This window comes from Haemorhous mexicanus, chromosome Z (assembly GCF_027477595.1).
Source record: "Haemorhous mexicanus isolate bHaeMex1 chromosome Z, bHaeMex1.pri, whole genome shotgun sequence".
NCBI lineage: Eukaryota > Metazoa > Chordata > Aves > Passeriformes > Fringillidae > Haemorhous > Haemorhous mexicanus.
In genome coordinates, this window is record NC_082381.1 from 5,549,674 (window position 1) to 5,572,304 (window position 22,631).

General features: G+C 40.3%; 1 protein-coding gene across 3 annotated transcripts in view; it reads left to right on the top strand.

The window, feature by feature from the left end:
* Positions 1-22,631, top strand: part of CAST (calpastatin) — a 52,139-nt gene that overhangs the window by 22,887 nt on the left and 6,621 nt on the right. For all 3 annotated transcript variants that reach the window (XM_059873384.1, XM_059873382.1, XM_059873383.1), the window contains 20 exons: positions 5,211-5,270; positions 9,450-9,500; positions 9,758-9,814; positions 10,058-10,174; positions 11,198-11,296; positions 11,830-11,931; positions 12,467-12,547; positions 12,645-12,698; positions 13,322-13,411; positions 13,556-13,651; positions 14,359-14,457; positions 16,022-16,105; positions 16,795-16,842; positions 18,857-18,961; positions 19,258-19,353; positions 19,795-19,896; positions 20,850-20,933; positions 21,396-21,443; positions 21,604-21,699; positions 22,260-22,358. In XM_059873384.1, the coding sequence (XP_059729367.1) occupies positions 5,211-5,270; positions 9,450-9,500; positions 9,758-9,814; positions 10,058-10,174; positions 11,198-11,296; positions 11,830-11,931; positions 12,467-12,547; positions 12,645-12,698; positions 13,322-13,411; positions 13,556-13,651; positions 14,359-14,457; positions 16,022-16,105; positions 16,795-16,842; positions 18,857-18,961; positions 19,258-19,353; positions 19,795-19,896; positions 20,850-20,933; positions 21,396-21,443; positions 21,604-21,699; positions 22,260-22,358 (1,668 nt within the window). The remainder of the gene's footprint in view (positions 1-5,210; positions 5,271-9,449; positions 9,501-9,757; positions 9,815-10,057; positions 10,175-11,197; positions 11,297-11,829; positions 11,932-12,466; positions 12,548-12,644; positions 12,699-13,321; positions 13,412-13,555; positions 13,652-14,358; positions 14,458-16,021; positions 16,106-16,794; positions 16,843-18,856; positions 18,962-19,257; positions 19,354-19,794; positions 19,897-20,849; positions 20,934-21,395; positions 21,444-21,603; positions 21,700-22,259; positions 22,359-22,631) is intronic.

Here is a 22,631-nt window from a genome sequence, read left to right on the forward strand (position 1 = left end):
ATTTTTCACAATGGTTCTCTGAAGAGCTTTTGCTGCCCACATCTTACAAGCGCCATTAATTAAAGCTCAGTATTAGGGTCATTCATGGAGAGAAGCAGCCACTCATAGTCAGGTAGATTAGGTTTTCCCTTGCATTACACACCCTGTGAGTTAGTAGTTGTGAAATCATAGGTGTTGTGAGCTCTAAGCCTGAGGAGCAGTTCCAGCTCTGTCATACCAAAAGGGTGTGATCCCACAAGAGAACCTGGGTAGCTCTTCAGTCCTCTGTTCTAGACTGAGTTCAGCTAGATCACTCTAAAAATGTTTATACAAGCTCCCCCAAAAGCTGCTGGAGCTGGAGATGCCTGATTTATCCAGGTAGCCTTTGCCTCAGAGTGACTCTTCTCTCCAGAAGGAAGATCTTTGACCACAGACCTGAAAGAGTCTTTATTAAAGACTAAGTCACTTCTTTGTTTCCCATTTTCTTGGGGCCCTCACCAGAGTACAAAGCATCAGGTCCCGACTCACCTTTCCCTGTCACTAATTCCCTCATACGTACTTTTTCTTAATTTTCCCCCCTAAACCTGTCCTCATATCTTTCAAGATTCATCTCTGCTGCAGTGTGATGGCAAGAATTGTGCTAGCACTTGACCTAGAGAAGCTTAAGCCAAAGAGGTTGGAAGTTATATTTTGCATTTATATTTATGGTGTCACAGCAACAGATTGCTTTTCCCCAGATTCCTCTTCCCTTGTTTGTTTTTGGTAGGAGAATCTCAGTCTGTGACATTATGGCCTTTGTATGGTTTTGTCACTATTGCTGCCTGTCCAGAAGGGTTTGGTGATGTTTTGGATTTTTTTGTTGCTGCCTTCGGCCTACGACCAGTGTCAGAGATCAGGAGCACTGCTTTATTCAGCTGTCTGAAGGCAAGATTGTAACCCAGTGTTACAGACCAATTTCCCCATTTCATTTGAGAAAATACCACCTCAAGTTAAGTGAAAAGTTGCACTGACACTATGTCCTCCTCTGGAAGTTTGTTGCTTTATCCTTGTTGATTCTTATTCATCTTCTTGTTGCCATCTCAGCATTTCTGTATGGATTGGTTGCTTGCTGAATGTTTGCAACACCTCTTCTGGTTTTGAAGAGCTCCACCTGGTGCAATGTGCTCTTTTCTGAGGTTGGGCAATGACCTTCCTCAGACTGATGAATCTTCCTCACAAATATCCAGAACTTATAATTTTAGTTGATGTTAGCTCTCACTGCACTTGGGGTAATTTCAATGATTTTTAGGTCTGTGAAACTGAGAGCACTTATGGATTTATTTGCCTGTTTTATTTTTTCAGAGGGCATCTGCATCCAGTTCTCTGAGCTGTTCAAATTTTTAATTTTGCTATTGTCACCATTATTTTTTCTTCTTCTGTTACACTTTCCATTTTTCATGCAGATTTCTATAATACTCACTGTGAGATCAGATAACCAATTTTTGTTGTTTTGTTCTGCTAACCTGCTGCTTGGCTTCTGTGACAGTTCTCTTTCAACCAGCATGAATGCTGCCCTGCTAACTTGACAAATGAGTTTCCAAGGGTATTCCTTCTCTTGATTCCATCAAATTAGACCCCAGATCTCTTCATCAGCCCTTCCTGGAAAGCCATCCTCTAACTCAAGAGTACCTAAGGTCCTTTGGTCAGCTCCTGTGCAAAGACTGATACTACCCCACACTGCGGGTCACCCAGCAGCTCTGCTGGCAGGGTGAGGTAATTAACAGGGATAAGTATTTGCCTAATCAGTACTGTCCTGTAACCTCTTCCCTGTGCATCGAGTCCCTGCTGTGGTGGTCTTAGGCAGGAAGCAGCTCCTGGTGGGCCATCAGTGCTCCTGGATGCTGCGCTGTGGATTTCCCTCCCAGCTGACACAAGAGTGACAAGGTCTCTGGTGTCTAGATGACCCTGAAGTGTTAGAAAGTCTCTTTTTCCCAGCCACGAGACTGAAGAAGAAGTCAGGATTCCTTAGCTCTGGTTCTCAAGGTTGTTTATTTTCTCTTATCTAACACATTCTTTTTCTGACCTGCTGAGGTTTGTCCAGCAGGTTGGGTTGAGGCACACTGCCCGCCCTCTGGGCTGTGTTATCTTTTTATACTAAGAACTACATGTACTTTATTTACAATAATTTTCCAGTACCTATCACCTATGTTAGACAGTCTGTCTCTACTCTAAACCAATCCAAAAGTGCCACCATCACAGCAGAAGATGGAGGCCAAGAAGGAGAAAGACAGAACGCGCCCAGATTCCTCCATCTTGCCCCCTCCTCCATCAAAACCCCAAAATTCTACTTTTTCATCCTGGGATAAATTCACTATCATTCTAGTCAAACCCTTGTGGCTTGTAACTCCTGGCACAAGATTGGTAATTGTTTCCATGGGTTAAAATCGAAGGCACAGGTGTCTTTGACTCCATGCCAAGGTCTCTGAGCCCCCTGCCAGGGTCTTGAGTCCTCCAGGGCAGCCAGAGGGATATCATGGATCCTGACTCAGGAGCTGTGTGTTAGCGATCCCCCAGGCTGGGATCCCTCCTGCACCTCAATCACAAGGCACCATGGCTGGCACAGCACCCTCCAGAACCCATGCCTGGTTTCAGGCAGGACCCACAGGGGGTGCAGCTGCAGGAGGAGAGGAACCAGCACTGATTTTGCTGGTTCTCCCCTCCAGCTCTGCCCTCCAGGGGTCCCTGACATCTCAGAGGACACCCCACTCTCCCTTTGCAGCATCTCTTGACGTTCTCTGCCCCAGCCTCATGGTCAGGTTAAACCCTCACTGTTTGGCACCCCAGGCTTGCTGTGAGGGGGTGCTGGGGCTGAGCATGCTGGGGTGTGAGCAGGGTGTGCCACAGCCACATGGCAAAACCTTCCTCCTGTGTCAGGAGGGTTTTGTTGCCAGGTTGCCAGGCAGCACTTTACTATTTACCTCCATGTCTGACACACATCCTGGTGTTGCTTCACGCCTTCTGCAGTCCCTCTGTGCAGCTGTGGCAGAAACATCTGGGCACAGCTGGTGGCAGAGCAGGGTCCTGGGGACAGAGCACCAGAGCAACGTGGGGTAAGAGGTTGATCCCAGAGCCAGGCTGGTGCTTACAAGGTGGTACAGTGGTGACCACACCAGATAGAGGGCTTGGAGCTCAGCAGGCTTTTGGTGTTGTCAGTCTGGCTGCAGACCCTGCTGGCAGAAGGGCTGGCAGAAGAAGGCTCCTTCTTCTTCCATGGAGTGACTCTTTTTGGGGAGAGAGTGGAAAATTGTGGGCTTTTATTGTGAGACTTGAGCAGGATGTGGGGGAAGTGAAGCAAGGCACTCTGTGGTGGTCCCTGTGCTCTTCCCACCTGTCCTGTGCTCTTCCCACCTGTCCTGCTTTCCTCTGGCTCCTCAGGGCTTTGTTCCCCTGAGTGTCCCCAGGGAGGATGGCTTGGTGTCCTCCACAGCCCCTGGTCAGCAGCCATGCATTCAGCTGTTTTCTATTTTCAGGCTGCTCCTCTTCCTCCATGAGTACCTTTCTTCTTCACCTCTTTGCTTCTGCGGGTCACTGCCCTCCAGCTGGACTGTGCAGGAAGAAGCAGCTGGGATTTTGGGAAGTTTTCACTCATCCCTGCAGGTTGTGGTGATGCTGCTGTGATGGGACATGGGAAAAAATAATTTTTCAATGCATTTTAAGACAGTGGCTTGGTAGGAGTTTTCTGAGGGCTGGAAGGAAGAAGGGCTCAGATAAATGTTTTCATTATTAAACAGACAGGGACTGTGGTGACTAATATGAAGGTGTAGAACAGATACCTACTTGTTAGTCATGCAGAAGGAATTCAGGTTAATTTCTTGCTCAGGAAAGAAAAGGACAGAAAACTGGTAAAGAGCAAATTATGAAGAAATACCTGATTGTGGTAGTGGAAATAAATTAAAAGGTTATTAAAACCTTCATTTTTCTGCCCTGATGTAGGAGGCTCTTTAATTCCTCTGTGTGTCTGCGCCCATGCAAAAGCTCCTCTCTATCAAGTAGTCAATCTATAGGTATATGGAAGCAGCAATTATTTGTTTACTTTTCTGCAGTGTGACAACTGCAGATCCTCTATAATATATATTTGGAACAATCAAACCTCTCACTGAGGTGTGTGAGACCCCAACTAAGCTGGTGGGGAGACCATGCTGTTGTCATCATAGTGTGTATTTTAAATTCTGTACAGCTTTTCTCTTATTGCTGAGAAATCCTTGTGCTGCAAAATGTTAGGGGAGTTGAAAATTATTTCCATGTAGAAGTAAGAAGTCGCCCTGGGGTCTAGAGTAATAATATGGCTTTTGTTCATTCAAACTCTTTGTGTGTTTTTGTACTTCAAGTAGCATGGTAAACAGAGGCAATATAAAAAATGGATAGAGAAGAGAAAAAGTAAAAAAAAAAAATTGATAAATTGTGCTGTGAATTTAAATGTGACCTATGGACTATGGATGTGTTACTGTGACAGAGATGGAAAAATCACAGAATCACAGAATACAGCTTTGAGCGTATGTGAAAATACAAAATACAGCTTTAAGCAGAGCAGCATGAAGCAGGAATTGAGGAGTAGTATTACTTCTTTATAAAGTATTGATGAGACAGCTGGAATGTTCTGAGCTTTGAAGTTTGATACAGCAACACACCATGGTGATTTTGGGCTGACATCCCTGAAGCCAGGAGAATAGACCATATCCTTTGTGGAGTTCCAAAAAGGTCAGATGATATATAGGAACACTGAGGGGGACATATGTCATTCACATATTAACTACTCACTTTTGTCTTGACATATCTGAGTTTGATACTTTAGTATTAAATATTTTCTGTAACAAACCAGTAAATCCAAAGGCACAGTTCTTGTTTAAAAAAATTAAAAAAGAAGTGTGGGTGAATCCTGCAAAGTAAGTATATGTGCTTCGGAGAGAGCAGGATTTGAGTTTGTCTTGGTACTTGCTGGAAAATTTGCTGTCAGTGCATGTCAGAGGAGAAGATACAATGTTTAAAGAAGGTATGTGGGCATCATCAAACTGTCAAAATTCTACACATATGTATTGTAGAAACACAGGCCAGGCAAAAGATCTGAAATAATAACTCTAATTTTCAGAAATAATTTGTTCTTAATTTTCATCTGGGTTACAAGTGAATTCAGTCTTTATGCTTGCTTAATACAAGTATTTATTACAGAAGTAAAGTTGTTTTTTTTCTCTTAGGAGCAGTCTCCTTCTGCGGATGCATCAAAACCAAAAATTATGAAGCCATCTGAAACTAGGGTAAGAATTTCAGAAAGAAATCATGCTTGGATGGCACATGCATGAAGTCATGGAATTTCATTTTTGCACTTTGATACTGAGTAACTTTACCCATATTTCTAACATAGCTTAGTTTCCTCTGCCGAAAAAAGAAAATCTAAAGAAAGTGCTATTCAAAGCAACCAGAGGTTTTTACAGCAATAAAAAGAAAATTAATTGCAATGTTAAATTTTAGCTCTGTCAGTTTTGTGACATGTGAATAGCTCCCCCCAGTGTAACTGCAAGGTTATTTACTTGGTGATGATTTTCACATACTCAACAAATCCAGGATGAGCTCCAGCTTTCTCTGTACGTACAGTTGCATCTTCTCGTTAATCTCCTGTGTTTCTCTGTCTGACAGCTCCCTTGCCTTTGCCCTTCACGCTTGTTCTGTCTTGTTTTATGACTGGGGCTTCCTCGGTGTCTGGGCTGTGTCATCAGTCCTGTCCTTTGCTTGTTAGGAGAGAGTCATCATCTTCATGTTGCCTAACAGGAGTTACCTGTGTTGTTTAAACAAATGATTAATGCTTCTCCCCCCACCTCTTCCCTTCTCCACAGCCATAACAGCAAAACCATCAAAAGCTGGATGCCAGAGCAGGCCAGCAGGGACTTGTGGGGTGGAAAAGGCTCAGGCTGCCTGCACCTTGAGTAAATGCCAGAAAAGGGGTGCGTGGAGGGGTGAGGGTGGGAGAGGTCCCTGTGGGTGCTCTGGTGCAGGCAGACCCATCTCTGCAGGTAAATGGCCCTGCTGGAGGCCCTGCCAGGCACCTTTTGGGCACCTACAGTGTGTTGGCACAGTCAGAGCTGAGGTCTGGTTACCTTCACAGTGATAATTTTTTTATCCATTTATCAAATGGGAAGTTTCTTTGTGATAACCTTTTCCTCTTGATCATTCTGGCCTGCTTCCCCATCTCTGCATTAGCCATTACATTTCACTCAGCCTTTTAAAACCCTTTTCCTCCATGCACACGTACATCTAAGAGCCGAATGGCAATTAAACAAATTTTCCATTTGTGCAGCATCATCGTTGCTCACAAATGAAGGCATCTGCCAGCATCTGGTTTCTCCTCCCTGTTGTGTTTGTGGGCAAACTCATTTGTGTCATGTTCATTAGTGCTGTGGTTCTTCATATGGTCTAACCCAGACAGCTATGGTCTTTCCCTACTTGAAATTTAAAACAACTCTCAGAAGAATGTGGTAAATGAGCCAAAAATAGAGTAGCAGAGGCATGCTTCAGCACTGTAAGACTGGTAAACACAAATCCCTTTGAAACAGTGGCCTGCATTTGCATGTGTAACATAATTAATGTTTTCTCTTAATGTCTGTTGCATTATTAATGTCTTTCTCCTGCTGGATTAAACAAGTCATTTGCATTTTTGACAGTAGACTTCTTTGGAAAGAAGTAAGGTTGCTGAGTCACTTCAATTTCTAGCCCTAAATTTCTTGCAAATTAACAGATCTTTCCCAATTGCCCGTGATTGCCACATCTCATTTGTCTTTCCGAAATCTCTCTAGTGTGCCACTGCTCTTAAACATGCTCTGGACCCCTCCTTAATGTTCAGCTCTCTCTCTGTGTGTATCCTTTGCCTCCAATGACCCCTCAGAATTGTGCCCTCTCCAAGAAAGCCCTGAGTTCACTGTGACAGAGGAAGGAACGTGGAATTTCTTGTTCTGTGGACAAGGCCTAGGGTTAGGTGTACATTTTGGAGGACCAGGGTGTAGAGCCAGAAACCTTTGGCAGGGTTGGAGCAAGCAGGGTGCTGCCACTGCCACTGTGACAAACACGTTCCCTTCAACCGCCTTCCTTTTGCATGTGTTTGTGCAACTGCACTGTGAACCAGGGAACCAGTGAAAAAGTGTTGTTTTTCATTTCCAGACCATTTCAGTCAGTTTGAAATGCATCGAGTTCGATCCTGGCACAGTGCATGTGGAAGCAGGCAGCTGAAGGGGAAGTGGAACATCTTTTTCTCCTCAGAAATTAAGTGCACACCATCAGCTGATGTCATGGCTTCAGTCTGTGGCTGCTCACAGCTGACTCTGTTTAAAAGACGGCTGAACAATTCCTCTGACTGGATAGTCTCATACTGAAATTGTTGGTTTGATTACCTGTTTTTTAGTTTGATTTTTTAAAAAATTATATTTGAACTTTGTAGTTGCTAAAAGTGTATCTAAACAGTTGTGTGTGAGCACAGTGTGTGAGCAAGTGTTTATAATAATGTGTTTTATTGTGGCCTCAGCTTTGTGTGCAAGTCTTAAATCAAATCCTTGCCCATGTGGGTCCATTTATTCTTCAGCATCACCAAACATAAATTTATAGTTTGGTCAATTTGCATATTTTAAAATTTATTACAAAAGGGTAGTGAATGATGCATACCTCACACAGAACATGCATAAAATATTCAGTAAAATAATATTTACAGCATAAAAAAGAACACTTACAGTTGTTCATAACTGGTTTGGCAAGTTGAGAATTTGTATTCAATGTTCTGTACAGGTGTTGTTGGGTGTGGGCAGAAGTGCAAGTACATGTATTTTATGGTCCTGCAAAAATGAGGTGTGTTTCCTTTTCTTCTGAAAGGCAGATAAGAAAAATTTGCACTCTGAATTTGTACTCTGACAGCAGGGTACTTAGAATCCTGAGCAAGCAGTAGACCCAGAGCAAGAAGAGTCAAACTCTGTAGTTTTTGTACTTCATCTTTGCATTTCTGTTATGTTTTTTGCTTCTTGCTGCTGAAGGACACCTCATGTCTGATTGACTCTTTGCTGTAGATGTTACAGAAACACACCCAACATTAATTTATCTTCTAAACTAGGAAAATTTTGGATTATTCTTTCATTACAGGATTATTTTGTGCACAGGTACAAACATGGATGTGTGTCTTTGAGTTAGCAGTAGTCATGTAATAAGGACACACAGGTGGGATCATATAAAGCATGACTGAACTTGAGTTGTCCAGCTTTAATCAGGTTTTAGGCATTCAAGACAAAATATAAAGCAGGGAATTTGGGGAGAAGCTGGGAATCTGTGACCTTAAGTGAAATATTTACTTTTAATATCTTTTTCTCCCTTTGAGAATTGTTACTTCTCCCTCTCCATCAGTATTTCCCCTTTTGTGTGCGGAGGTGTGTCCCTCAAAGCTTCAAGACCTTTGCCAGGATTATTCCCAGGCATCTGCATTTAATGTGTGCTCAGGATTTCCCAGCCAAGTGTTTGCAGTTGAGTGTGGGGGTATGAATTCTTGCGTAACAAAATGTAAACAAACTTAGCAAATTTCTCTGTGTGGTCAGCCAGAAAACGGAAGCTGGGTGATTCTAAGTGGTAATGAATGTTTGGCAGATGAAAGGCTCTTTCTGTGTTGCTCATAGAGCAGCTGAAGCAGCAAGAAAAAATAGGAAGAAAAATATGATGAGGAGGCTGGGTTTCTCTCTTCTTAACAGACTTAACAATTCTATAATTTTTCATTTTCGGTTCTTACTGTTGTAATTTATTGCTTACTGCACTTTAACTGGATGAATCACAGGTATTGATTTTGTGGCATGGCTGCAGAAGGTTTTCGGGTGTAAACCCTGGAAGTGCAGTATGTAATATTATCCTAGCCAGGTTGTCCAGGTCTGTTGTAAAATCAGAGCATTAGGAGGTTACAGAGGAGAGAAAAAATACAAAATTTCTGCTGTGTAGTATAAGGATGTTAACTGAACATATCCCACCCTGTGGATGTGAATCTAAGTTGATCTTTTCCATCAAGACTACATGTATATTTATAATTTCTTACTTTGCAATTATAATTATTTTACTGATTAATTAGTGAAAAAATAATCCATTTGCTCCATATAATCCAAATATTTGAGGCTATTTCAGAAATTGCTGTTGGCAATTTGGGTTTGGTATCAAACTGGTTACTATATTTTAATATCTTCCCCTGTCAATCCCCCATGTGAGGAATGAGTGTGTTTGTGTGTGGATGTTTGCACACATTTGAGTGCTCTTAAATCTCTGGCAGCCTGTGTGAGGATGTTGTGAACTGCAAGATTAGTGTGTAGCAGTTAGAAAGAATGTGTGCTGACAAGTGTGAACCTGTCTGATCTTCTCCTTTACATAATCTGATCCTCTGCAAATAACCATGCATATTAATCTCTGCATAAATGTTGCTTATATTTCAGCCCGCACCAGCCACCAAAGCAGGAACTGAAAAAAACACTCAGTCAGACAAGGTAAATACCTACCTTTCACCTTTGCAGAGCTGCTGCACTTTGGTCTTTTACTAAATTTGAAAAAAGAGGCGGAACTCTTGGCTATTTCTGTGTCACATGAAATTGGTGACCAGTGCATAAACTTCAGAACAGCCCAAGAAGTGTCCTCTTAACCATCTTTAGATCTGTCTTGTGCTTATTTAGACTAGCATGGATCATGTTCTGTAGCACTGAGTGATGGAAATGGTAAATTATCTCAATACTTTATTTTATGACAGCCAACAGACTCTCAAAATAAACAGCTGTCTGAAGAGAAGCAAAAGGAACCCAGTGATGTAAGTTGTATAATTTCTCTCTCTCTCTCTCCCTCTCTCTCTCTCTATATCTATCTATCTATCTATCTATCTATCTATCTATCTATCTATCTATCTATCTATCTATCTATCTCTATATCTTTTTGAATTTTTTAATAAGGGTTTCTTCTGGTACTTTACTTCTGCCTTTCACTTTAAAAAATAGTTTGAAAAAACAAAAAGCCAGCCCTCAGTATCTAGTGATAATAGTTTATCTCTACACAGGTAAAAAACCAAACCACACCTACTGTGACAGCAGCTTCTAAACCAAATAACACAGGAAAAGTAACTACAACTCAGGCTGGCCAGCCTCCACCAGACACCTCCACAGAGACAGCAAAGGTATTATAGAAACACAACCATTTTTTATTGTTTAAGTTAATTTTTATTATTTTATTGAGGGAGTGTTAGGAATCCACATAAATATGGATTGTTTAGCTGAGTATTGTCAAGAGAGACTTTTGGGCCCCCAAAAATCACAGTGTAGTTAAGCTTTTGGCCAAGCAAATAACAGTAAGAACATCACAGTTTTAGGCCTGTTTCTGTGTTTTTGGGGCTCTTTTGTTTTTCTCTGTTTTTTTTTTAAGTTCCTTGTAGCTTCACAGCTGTCATTGATTCTTTGTCAGGCACTTCCCTTGCCCCTTCACTGCAGTGTTGGCTCCAAATGTAGCAGATCAGCCCTGAATGCACGGCTCTGAAAAAAACTAAACTGAGGAAGGCTGGGGGAAAAAAGATGGGGAGGGGTCATAGTAAATGGAGAAAAAATGTGAAGGAAAAGCATGTGGCGGCATCAGGATGTGGATGTTTTGGTCTGCTGGTGTGCACGTGTCTGGTGACAAGGCCAGAGTAACACGGAGGGCTCCTGAAGCTCTGCTACAACACCCATATTTTTGGCAGTAAATGGCAGTGTCAGTAATGCACAAGTCTGCATTTTGTGTGGTGGTGTTGCCCTTCCACCTCCCTGCCTGCAGCAGTTTTCACCCACCTGCTTGAGCACCTTTTGCTACTGGTGTTTAATGGTGCATTGAGAGCTACCAGAAGTAAATGACAGCTTTCCAAAGAGACTTGGAAGGGGCCTCAAAGTCTTTCCTGCCCTGCAGATTTCTTTCACTGGCAGAATAAAAGAAGGAGGTAGAGTGCTTAAAATAGAAAACTTTCTTTCCCACAGCAGAATCTCACTAGAAACAGAACTTTTGTGGTGGTAGCTCACTCTAACCAAGCACCTGGGTGCTATGCATTTGCACCAGCCAGTTGCTGAGTCCAAAACACTGTGCACAGCCTCAGCATGGGATGTTTTACTTTGTTTTGTCTCTCTTTTAACATTGTTATAAGCTATCTCTTAATTTTTCTCTTTTTCTTTTCCAGCAAAAGTCCAAGGAGATGTCTACAGTGACGGGTGCAGCTGCTGGAACAGGCACAGCTGGTGCAAGTGTGGTTGCTGCTGTTGACAAATCAAGTACTGAGGTTGGTAAACATAGCCCCAGGCAAAGGGTTCCCTTGTAATAATGTCTCAGAGGGTGCTTCTCTCTCTGAAACACTTTGTTTTCAGGGGAAAAAAAAGAATGGGTAACTGCTGAAGTACTGATACATCCTCAGTGTATGTATGATGGTGGAGGGCCATCTGCAGAAAGAGGTGAAAAACAACTGGTGTGTCATTTGTGTTTCATTAAATAGGACTTCTTTAGAAGCTAGCTTAAAATTATACAACCTTAAAATCAGTTACTCCCTATATTTGGTTATATTTGAATATATATGTTTATCCACTGATAGACAAATAAAAATAAAATATAAATAAATGAAATACCTTGTTAATGACACTGGAGAATTGAGTTTAGAACGATTCTCACTGAAAAATTTGGCAAGTACATATTCTGCTGAAAGAAAGCCTTTAGGTTTGTTTCTAGGAGTATTCCACAGATTCACCAAATGCTTCAGGTTTTTTTTTTTCCCCTGCATACACCTTTGTAACCTCTGTAATGGTTTGCTTATTTTTTTAGCCTGGTATGGATGACTCAGCACTTGATAGCCTAATAGATACCCTTGGTGGACCTGAGGAAGATGTCCCTACTACTCCTGTTTACACTGGCCCAGAAATTATGGTATTTTACACTTCACATTCTTATTTCTTAGAATATTCGTCCCTAAATTACATCTGTAGTTGCTCATTACTGTGTTAATCCAGGACTTGTACCTGTGATCTGTGAAGAGTTAAAACTGAATGTGCACAGTTACATATTAATGTTGGTTTTGTTAATACAGAAATGACACAGTTTTGGGAATTTGTTGAAGAATGCATAACTTTCTGAGCCTGAATAGGACAATCACGTAAGAAGGATTAGATTACAAGCTTAGTGGCTCAGTAAAACATGACAAAAATTTTGGAATGCATAAATATTTAAAAAGCAATCTAGGTTCAGCAATACATTCTATGGTCTCAGACAGTGAAATGGCTTAAATTAGGAATTTGGGAATGTTCTGCTGGATGATGAGCACTGTTGAAGCAGGTGAGCAGTCAGAGTGTCTTAGTCAATATTTGCATTTTCTTTTTGGTGGTATCACTGTAGGTGGCTCTATCAGAAATTGATTTCAGTGAAGAGCAGTACACAAACATTAATGTGGGAATTATTTTCACAGGAAGATATATATTCAAAATACTTGGAAGAATTGGGCAAACGGGAAGGTAGTCTCCCTCCAGAGTATGTTAAACTTTTGAAGGTGAGTGAGTTAAAAATTAATACCTTCTTCATGTGTGTTTTCTGTAATATTGGATATTTCTGCTTCCCATTTACTACAAAATTAATTCTCACTTTAGAGCAAAGGATATGGCAAAGATGTGGTCCCACCGAAACCAAATGAGCAAGACGAAGTAAGACTTTTTTTTTTAATATACTGGAAGGTGAAAGTAACTCAGGTGAAATAACCCAGTTATCATTGAATTCCTAGGAAAATATAAATGTTGCCTGTTCTCCAAAAGTCCCAGGCAATGGGAGGTGGATGTGGGGTGCCAAATGACCTAGCTACTGATAAAAATAAATAGAGCTTGGCACAGATGGTTTTAATCAAGCTGGAGGAATTTTCTCAATGCTGAAGCTGAAATGAGTCAAATAAATGCTTACAGAAATTTTGGGCATACAAATAACAAATGGGAGAAATACTGTGCAAGCAGGAGTCTCTCTGTAATGCCTTCAGCAAAGACTACTTTGTATATCTGCAAGACTACAAGTATATCTGCACTTGGCCAGAGATTTCTGTCAGCCAGCATAATTTTGTTGGTTGGGAAGTTTGACATACTAAAAATAAAAGCTTATCTGAGACATGAATCAACCAGTGGGGGCAAGCACCTTTATTTTTTGTTGTGTCAGGAACTTGTGCCAGTGAGGTCACTGTGTGAGTAGTTGTGGGACGCACTCAGGCTGTAAACTGAGCATGACCCATGATGATGTTTGAAGTTTCTCATGGTCATAACTTGGTTTGCAATTCCTTGCTCAGAAGCCAATGACAGATGATGAGCTTGCAGAGGCCCTGTCATCGGACTTCACCTGCAGTGCTGCTTCTGCTCAGAAGACAAGTCTGACAGAGGTATTGACCCTTTGCTTGCCCCTGCATGCATTTATTGTGTGGAAAAATTAACACTGTTATCATAATATTTCATTTAAAAGTAGGTAAAATTTCCTACTTCTTTTCTAATTTGGAAATTTGCCTGTAATTTCATCTCGCTTCCAGAAACCAAATAAAGAAGGAGAAATTGTGCAAGCACAAGCAGCAAGTTCAGTTAAGACCTCAGTTCCTCCTAAGGAGAAGAAAACAAAATCAGAAGAGGTAATAAACACATAATCCTTCTTTCACTGGTTACCTTATAATTAAAATTTGCAGGCATATAAATAAAATATGTGGTTTTGTTCTTGTAAAGATACTCATCATTCTCATTTTCAATTGTAAATCCTCTTTATTTTAGAAAATAGAGGAATAACAAGAAATGCCATTGCCCAGATTCCATTGTGCCTTAAAGATCTTACTTTTGTATATCAGATGATTTTCCTTCTGGATTCTGAGGAATAACTGTGGTTCTTCTTGCTAGAGGAAGTAGAGTAGAAATATTTGTAGGAAAATTTTCTTAGCTCTTTTATCTGTGTATAAGACTTGAATATGATGTAACTTTTTCATGTTTTATGAACCTTGTGTTTTTTCCCCTCTGAATAGGGCAAGTGTGACCTTACACTTTTTCAGTTTGCCAAGTCAAAGCATATGAGAATTGTGTTAGATGACATTGTGGCACTGTGGTTTTTGAGGGGTTTTTAACTTCCTTTTTTTTTACATTCACTCCTTAAGAAAAGTCTCATGTCTGACTAAAGCTGTGCTAATTCTGTCACATAATTTGGCGTTAAGTAAATTGGGTAAAGCCAAAGCAAAATGACCAGTCTGGTGCTGACTGTTTTCTTCATATACAATATAAAGATACTTGAGGTAAAAACCCGTGCCAGTTTAAAGAAATTATAAAGTGGTTTGCACATTTTCTTAAAATACAGGAAATTAAAGATGATGCAATGGATGCTCTTCTTGATACTCTTGGAGGACCTGAACCTGAACCTGAAGAAGATCCTACCCCTATTGTAGAGGTGTCAGAGGTAACACCTCACTCCTTTTTTACCCTGGCTTCCAGACTCTGGCTGTGGAATCCCAAGTTCTCTTTGTTAGACACTGGACAAATATGTAAAATAACATGCAAGTGACTTTAATATCAAAAGCCTAAGGAATCTGTGAGCCTTCAGTGATTAAGAAAATGAAAAACATTCAGAATCCCAAGTGGATACAGGTAGAGTAGAACATAGTAAGGTGGTCTGGAAAATTATGAGCATGTAATTTGTTTGCTTATACAAGCAAACATACATATATACATACATACATTCACGGGTAAATACAGCTCTGTTTTAGTTTTTTTCCCTCCAGTACTCTATACAATCTATAGCAAGCTTTCATTTAGCACACAGTTGCTGTTTGATTTTTGACCTCCAGTCTGTGTGCTCCTTTTTCCATCAAGCTCCATTATCTTTCTAATTTGAGTCTTGCCGTCACTGTCTTTTGAGAGTTTTGTTTTTCCCCAACAGATAGAATTTAAACAGTTACCCTGTGTTTACATGTTAAGCTTTAACTTTTTGGTTTAGTTTTTCAAACTCTGTCTATAACAATAGTTTGTGCAGTTTTTTCCTTCATTTGTCTTCATTTATAGCTCAGAGCAAGCAAACAATGGGGAAATAGTAAAAAATCTTCTGTTGCTGAGCTAAATTTTGACTGAAAAAGAATTTATTTTCTAAATCTGCAGTACAGCTAAATCTGTACTGCAGATTTAGTCAGTCTCAGCTTTCAGATAACTTAGCAGATGCATTTCTTCATTAAGGAGGCCCAGAGAATTAAAAACTTTGTTTTGGTGCCAGTGATGGAAAAAGAATTGTGGGTTCTGTAATCAGAGTGCTGAAGTGCAACAAAACCTGACAATTTTGTCCACACAAAAATTCTAAAAGTGCCTGCCACAAAGAGCCCTGAATACTGTCTAGAAATTTTTAGGATTTAAAATAATTTAGCCATATTCACATATGGTGTTGAATCTTAAACCATTACGATATTACTGTTGCATTGTTTGCAGGGGTCTTAGGATGAGGGAAGAGACAAGAATCTTGACTCCATGTTTCAGAAGGCTTGGTTTATTATTTTATGATATATAATATATTAAAACTATACTAAAAGAACAGAAGAAAGGATTTTATCAGAAGGCTAAGCTAAGAATAGAAAAGGAATGAATAACAAAGGCTTGTGTCTGACCTAGACAGTCTGAACACCTGGACTGTGATTGGCCATTAATTAGAAACAACCAGATGAGACCAATCACAGATCCACCTGTTGCATTCCACAGCAGCAGATAAGAATTGTTACACTTTGTACTTGAGGCCTCTCAGCTTCTCAGGAGGAAAAAATCCTAAGGAAAGGATTTTTCATAGAACATGTCGGTGACAATATTACCACAGACAAGGAATATATTGAGGGATTTTAGTATCTTGCTACACAGAATAATTTCATCTGATGCCAGTCCTTTTGTACACAGTAGGCAGAAGAATCCTGATAGTGGAGTTGTGAACTTGGAGCTTTTATTTTCATTTAAGTGGTTTTGTTTTCTTAATGTTGTTTCTTTTCAAGGCAAAAGCCAAAGAGAAAAAGGAACAAAAGGCTGGAGAACGTGATGATACAATACCTCCAGAGTACAGGTTAACACCAGAGTTGGTAAGTTTTTCATATCTCCATTGCTTTGCAGGCAGGGCACTGTGCCTGACACTGTTTCATTACAGAGAGGGAAAGAACATGGGGAGAACAAACTAAAGTAGTATTTAATCAATGGCTCTCTCCTTGGTGATTCCTGTACCTTTTATTTCCTCCTCTTCCTTTGTGGGTATCACTGTTTTTTCCAGGCACTCTGGGCAAAGATCTCGTCTTATCCATGAGATGAGTGAGTAATCTCAAATGGCAAAGTCACCCATTCCTTCTCCAAGAGTGCTGTTTTGTGTTTCTGACATTAAATCTCAGCCTCATAAAATCCATCCTTTTGCAGGAGTGCTCTTTGGTATCACTTTGTAATGTAACCTTGAAACACTGATGTAAAATGGTGGGAAAATGGCACTTTTTTTTGTTTTGTTTTGTTTTTTGGATTGTCACCCAAAGTGATGGAGATTGACTGAAAGTTAACCAAAACAGCAACAGAACACTTTTTCGTCTCTTGTAATGTGCTGACATCCCATTTGCTTTTTTTTTATCTACAAATCTGGCCATGTAAAAATTCCCCATTTAGGGGAATTCCTGTCACTGATTAATTCTTGAGTAGGTGATTTACTTTACCTTATTTTTCTGGTGATTATGGAGTATGGCACTTCTTGTAACAACAGAAAAATGTCAATAATACTTAATTTTCCTTCTAGGATAAAGATGGAAAACCAATATTGCTGAAGCCTGAAGAAAAACCAAAGGTTAGAAAACTGACAATATTGTAGGAGTGTGGCTAGATATCCTGTTTTCTCCCTCTCTGTCATCACTTCTCTCTGTACCATGATGTAAGTCTCTTGGTCTGCTTGTGTGTTTTACTTCATTGCACAAAACCTGCTGGTCAGAAGCATCAAGTGGAAGTTGGTTTTATTGAAATTCACTTGTCTGTGAATGAAGAGCTCATATAAGGAAAAGGTTTAGAGAGTTCAAGACAGGAGAGATTTACAAAAATTACTGCTGACTCAAAAAAAGGCTGTGTGGGGAGTTAGTATAAAATATTTTATAGAGGTCTATTGGAGCTGTTAAGGACAGAGAGAGGTGAAGCAGGAAAATCTTTTATTTTCTTGACAGTTTCCTCTTGCTAGTGATCAAATATAAAGGAATAAAGGAATATTCCTCTATATAAAGGAATATTTCCTCCTGGAAAGAAGGAAAAAAAGCTGCTGTGGACGTTTTCCTAATCACAAAGAACAACCTGGACTTTGTAAAGAGCATCCCTCATGGCCTAGAAAGCCTAGAAAGTGCAAGAGAGGATTAAAATACTTAAAGAGACAGTTGTATATACTAATTTTAAAGGCACATGAAGAAAGCAAAGGAACTGTGCACTGAGGAAACTGAGGGCTCCACTTTGTGAGCTGAGGAGTGCTGCCAAAATTTTGAAAAGCACAGGAAATCTCTGCTCTCCTGAAGGTCAGGAGCAGTTCGAGTCCCTTCTCGTCAGAAATCTGAAGTTCAGGGTTAAAGTGTGGGCAAAGTGCTGGGAAAAAAAAGACTTCTGGTCTCTAAGAATTGTTGTTTCAGGTCTCAGACATGTGATTGTCATTAGTGGTGGATGTTTGAGAGCTGGACAGCAGGGAACTCCTGCCGGGCCTGTCATGAGGAGGAAAAGGGAGCAGCTCTGCTGTGGGGGGGAGCTAGGCCCTGCTGCCAGGGATCACCACTTATACTGAGATCAGTGAAACCAAAACCAGCAAAACTGGAAAAGCTGTGTTAATAGCTGTGTTAAAAGCTGTGCTAACAGCTGGGAGCCATCAGCCACTTGCTGTTCTTCCATGATTTCTGGTGAAGGCAAAGTCCTTCCCTCAGGAGTTCAGCTGGGGTTTGTCTTTTTTTGGGCCTCCACTCTGTGTAGCCTTAAGCAGTGACATTACTCTTAGTGAATTAAATTTACTACCTAAATGCCTTTTCTTATTTAGTGTCTGAAGGAGGATTTCTGGCAATATGAAAAGTGGGGCCTCATGTGTTGAGACCCTTGATAAAGAATTAGGGAAAGGGAACGAGGGAGGGATTTTTCTCTCAGAAATGTCATTTTATGCATTATGAGTCTGTCCCTAAGCTGTTAAGTTCCATGCAGCAGGTGAACCAGGCCATCACTGCTAGCAAAGATTTAAACATTTAGCTTTGAAGAGCAATTTGGAGGATCCCAGGAAATTCAGGTGTGTGGATGTAGGGATATATGGATTGCAGAGGCCTAGTTCACACAGCGTCAGTAGATTGTAATATATCACAAACAGCAGGAAACTAAAACTGAATTTTTATTCACCAAAACACACACAGTGAAAACCACTGAGTGTCAGCAATCAGTGGACGGGCTAAGGAAACTTTCAGGGAGCTCTAGTTCTGCTAGTAAATATTAGCATTTTCTTCCTAATTAAGGGGTTGTATTTTCCTTTTCAGTAGCCCTGTCTTGAACATTATATGTCTGGTTCTCTATATTATGTTTTATATTTTACATACAATTCTCTACACTATAGTGACTTATGATAACAAAGGAACTTATTCTGAAGTGTGTTTTTCTTAATTTTATGCACTGCAAAATTAACTCTGTTTTGTTACATAATGGTGAAAGGTTATTTCATTGTAAACTACAGATGTTTTCCTGCTTTATGAGTAGCTCTAATACAGTTCTTGAAAAAGTAAATTAAAAAGAGGCATTGAGTCACCTGTGTCACATGTTTTTTTGTTTGTGTTTTGTTTGTTTGGGTTTTTTTTTTGCAGCCTATGAGTGAATCTGATCTTGTTGATGAATTTTCAAAGGACTTTGCCTGTCCTGCACAGCCTGCAGTACAACCCAAAGCACCAAAGCCCAGCAACACATCCAAAGTAAGTCTTTCTGGTTCACTGGACGAAGCTGACACTACCAGTTTTGCTAAGACTGGGTAGTGCTAGTATTCTTTCGAAAAAAACAATTTTATTCTCTTCCTGTTTTACCCTTCCCATTGCCTTTAGTGGAACATGCAGTATTGGCACTCAGCTCTTCATTGAGCATCTTCAGCCTTTAAATATAGACTTTTCTTTCTCATTTAGTACTGTATTTAGAAAAAATAAGCCATTTAATGGCACATTTTATGTTTTCTAAGCATATTCACTAAAATACAGTGTAATTTGTTCTGTTTCAGAAGCAATCAGGTTCTGTGTCTGCAAAAGCTACTGAGGATAAGATGGTCCCCCGTGCCACAGCTTGCACTGTGCAGTCTGCAGCTCCTGTGCCTTCAGTAAGTTGTGGAGCCCCTTCAGCTGGAGCTGAAGCAAAACTCAGTGTTTCATTTATGGAATGGTAGAGCATGTTCTCAGGATGCTCATTGCAGTATTGCATGTTCTTCCTCCATTGTGGTAACCCACAAAGGCTGAGTGGTTCACAAAAAAAAAAACCACCAAAAACAAACAAACAAACAAAACCAACAAAACCCCAAACAAACAAAAACAAACACAAAAATAAAAACACCCAAACAAAAAAAAAAATCAAGTCAAGCACAAACTGAATGGTCAGCGACCTTCCTCAGAGAGGAAGCCAAACTGATAGTTCTGTGGTGTCCTGTGCTCTTACTGCCCTAAAGGGAGTGCTGTTTGTGAACCTAATAGGGACTGCGGGAGAAGACAAAAACCAGGTTTCTTCAAACTAAAAATTGTTTTTTCCTGTGTCAACGCCTATGCAGGTTGGTCCTGTGTCAGATGAAGCACTGGAAGCCTTGTCCAGTAGCCTAGGAAAGAGGGAGCCTGATACAGATGAGAAAAAGCCTGCTGTGGACAAAGTTAAGGTAGAGAAAAATAGGCTGTTGATGTAATTACCTTCAGGATTATTCCATTTCCTCAGGTCACAAACAAAGTAGATGTTACATTTTCACTTTTTTTACAAACAAAATGTACTATTGAAAGCAGTTCTGTTCTGCTTAGGAAGTACTAGAAGGATTTCAGCACAATGAGTACACTTTCCTAATAATTCTGACTATTGCAGTGCAGTAGTTCCCTCAGTTTCTGAAAACTGTGTTTTGTTGTGTCCTGCTGAACTGAAGCAGAATTATGCTTTTTCTGAAGGAACCAACTTTATGATGAGGGGTTTAAGTTTGGAATTATGCACAAGACTTTTGGGGTTTATATATTTAAATAGGGAGCCATAAGTAAGTCACTGAAATCCTGTCCAAGGGAATGCTGTTCATAGGCACAGTCTGAATGCCCCCATGGGCCACCCTAAACCAGATGGAATTGGCTGGAGTCAGAAACAGCTTTTCTAGTGGCTGGAATTCTGTCAAGCAGAAGTTCCCAAAGTTGGCTTTAGTTCCTTCTTTTAGTTGGCACTTTCCCAGCATAATTTGTATAGGGATAATAATTTTTGAAGTGGGCCAACTGATTTCTCTTCAGCCTTCCTTAGCATGCAGCCCAGACAGCTGCTGAGTGAATTTGCAAAAATGTCAAGAATAAAGACTCAGAGGTATTTTTGATTTTGGTCCACCCTTGCCTATTCACTTACCTCTGCTAGCTTCACTGAAATAGATAGAGCTACCTCTAATACACAGAGGAAGAAACAGGCAGGGGAATGAAGGCTTTCTCAAGAGAAAATGTTTTTTTTAAACTGTCATGAGATTTGTATCTAGTGGTTGGATTGAATGAGAAAGACCAATTAGAATCAAGGGATTGAAGGCTGGAAGCTTGCTCATGTGAATTTCTACGGGTAGCTGTTTTTCTTACTGTGATTCCTATTTTTCCTTCACAGGAGAAAACCAAAAAGGAACAACACAAAAAACTGGGTGAAGAAGAAGAAACAATTCCTCCAGAGTACAGATTAAGAGAAGCCAAAGTAATTTATTTAATGTGTTTAGTCTTACTTTCCTTTCATTCCTCAGAACATGTGGGTGTAACTGAGACTCCCTTTTCATTTTGAAACACTGATGTTTTGGTTCAGCCATTTTTACAATATCTAGAAATATCTGTCATCTATCACTGGATGCCTGCATGTGCATAAAAGTGGTTTAGATGCAGGTACCTGCAGATTAATAATTCTGAGATTAGTCCACTGGAGTCTTTCTGTAGCTTCTGGTACTTTAGAAATAAATAAATTGTGATTGGTTAGAACTGTTAAGAAAATCCCAAGGACCTGGATGTTTTAAGGGGCATTTTGCGTAGCAGCAGTATATGCCATAGAGGCTGCTGGTTAGGTCCCAGTCCCCTGTAACACTTTCTGTTGCTCAGAGAATGCTCCCAGGATGCTTGAATTGCATGGGTGTTTAAGGGTTAATGCAAGGGATTTTTTTCTTTATAGGATAAAGATGGAAAACTATTCCTACCAAAACCAGAAGAGAAGTCACAGGTAAAAAAAGTGATGATTTCAAATAACTGTTTCATTCCTGACTTACTTACCAAATGTGAACAGGGTTACCCAGTGTTCAGTTTAAAAATAGGCTATGTTACCTGCTCACTTTTTTAAGAGGTAAAAAGACTTATAATCTTTTCTTTCTTTCCAATGGCAGCCTATGAGTGATAATGACCTTTTAGAGGGTTTGACAGAAGGATTCTCCTGTTCTCCATCACCACCTACACCATTACCTACATCAACTGTACTGAAGGTGAGTATGTTAGATTTCTGAAATCTGGTTTTATTTTCAAGTTGTTTGAATAATCATGACATTTTCTATGTTATCTTTATATTAAGTTCCTTAAATGAAATCCAATAACTAAAAATTTAAAATACTTCTTGCAGTAAGTTAATAGAAGAGCAGGACTTTAAAAAAACAAACAAACAAAAACTATTTATGTGACCTATCTTTTTACCAGTTACTTGCATGAGTACTGCTTTCCAGCTGAGGATTTTAAAAGTGTTTTTTGGGAATATTAGATGGTTTGCTGAAATCTTAGTTCTTTTGGAATCATGTTAAACCTGTTTAAACTTCAGCTGTGGTGAGGTTTAACCCAGTGGTTGAGATGGAAGAACAAACTGAGATGAGGAACAGTTGCACAGTGTGTGGGGCGGAGGGCGGGGATGAGGAGTGTGTTTCAATCTGAAATAAGCAAAGCTCCTCAAGAAATTAAATCCTAAAAATCAACTGTGTAGGTGCTGTGTTTTGGATATGTTTTAGGGTCTGATGAGTGTTTTCCTCTGGTTCCCTTGTGGGCCTTGTTCTTCCAGAAATCCAAGGATGGTGCCAAGCCTGAGAGTTCCTCGGATGTGATCTCTGCTGCTACAGTTTCCTCAGTTCACTCAGCAGCCCCTGCACCTTCTGCCACTGTAAGAAGCTTCTCCTGTAGGTTTTTACCCTAAAACGAGGGGCTGAGTAGTGAGGAGAGGCAGCATCATGATCTGGACAGTGTGGCCAGTGTGGACTACTGCAGGATTTAATAATTTATTGCTAAAAATGGCTATTGCAGAGAAGGAAAATGTTCCCCTGGGGAAAAAAAAAATGGAGAAAAAAAGAATGAGTGGACACTCCATTTTCAACAGAGTTCCACGGGCAATACCATGACCCCCTTTGAATACCACGGGAACCTTTCTTCCTGGTGT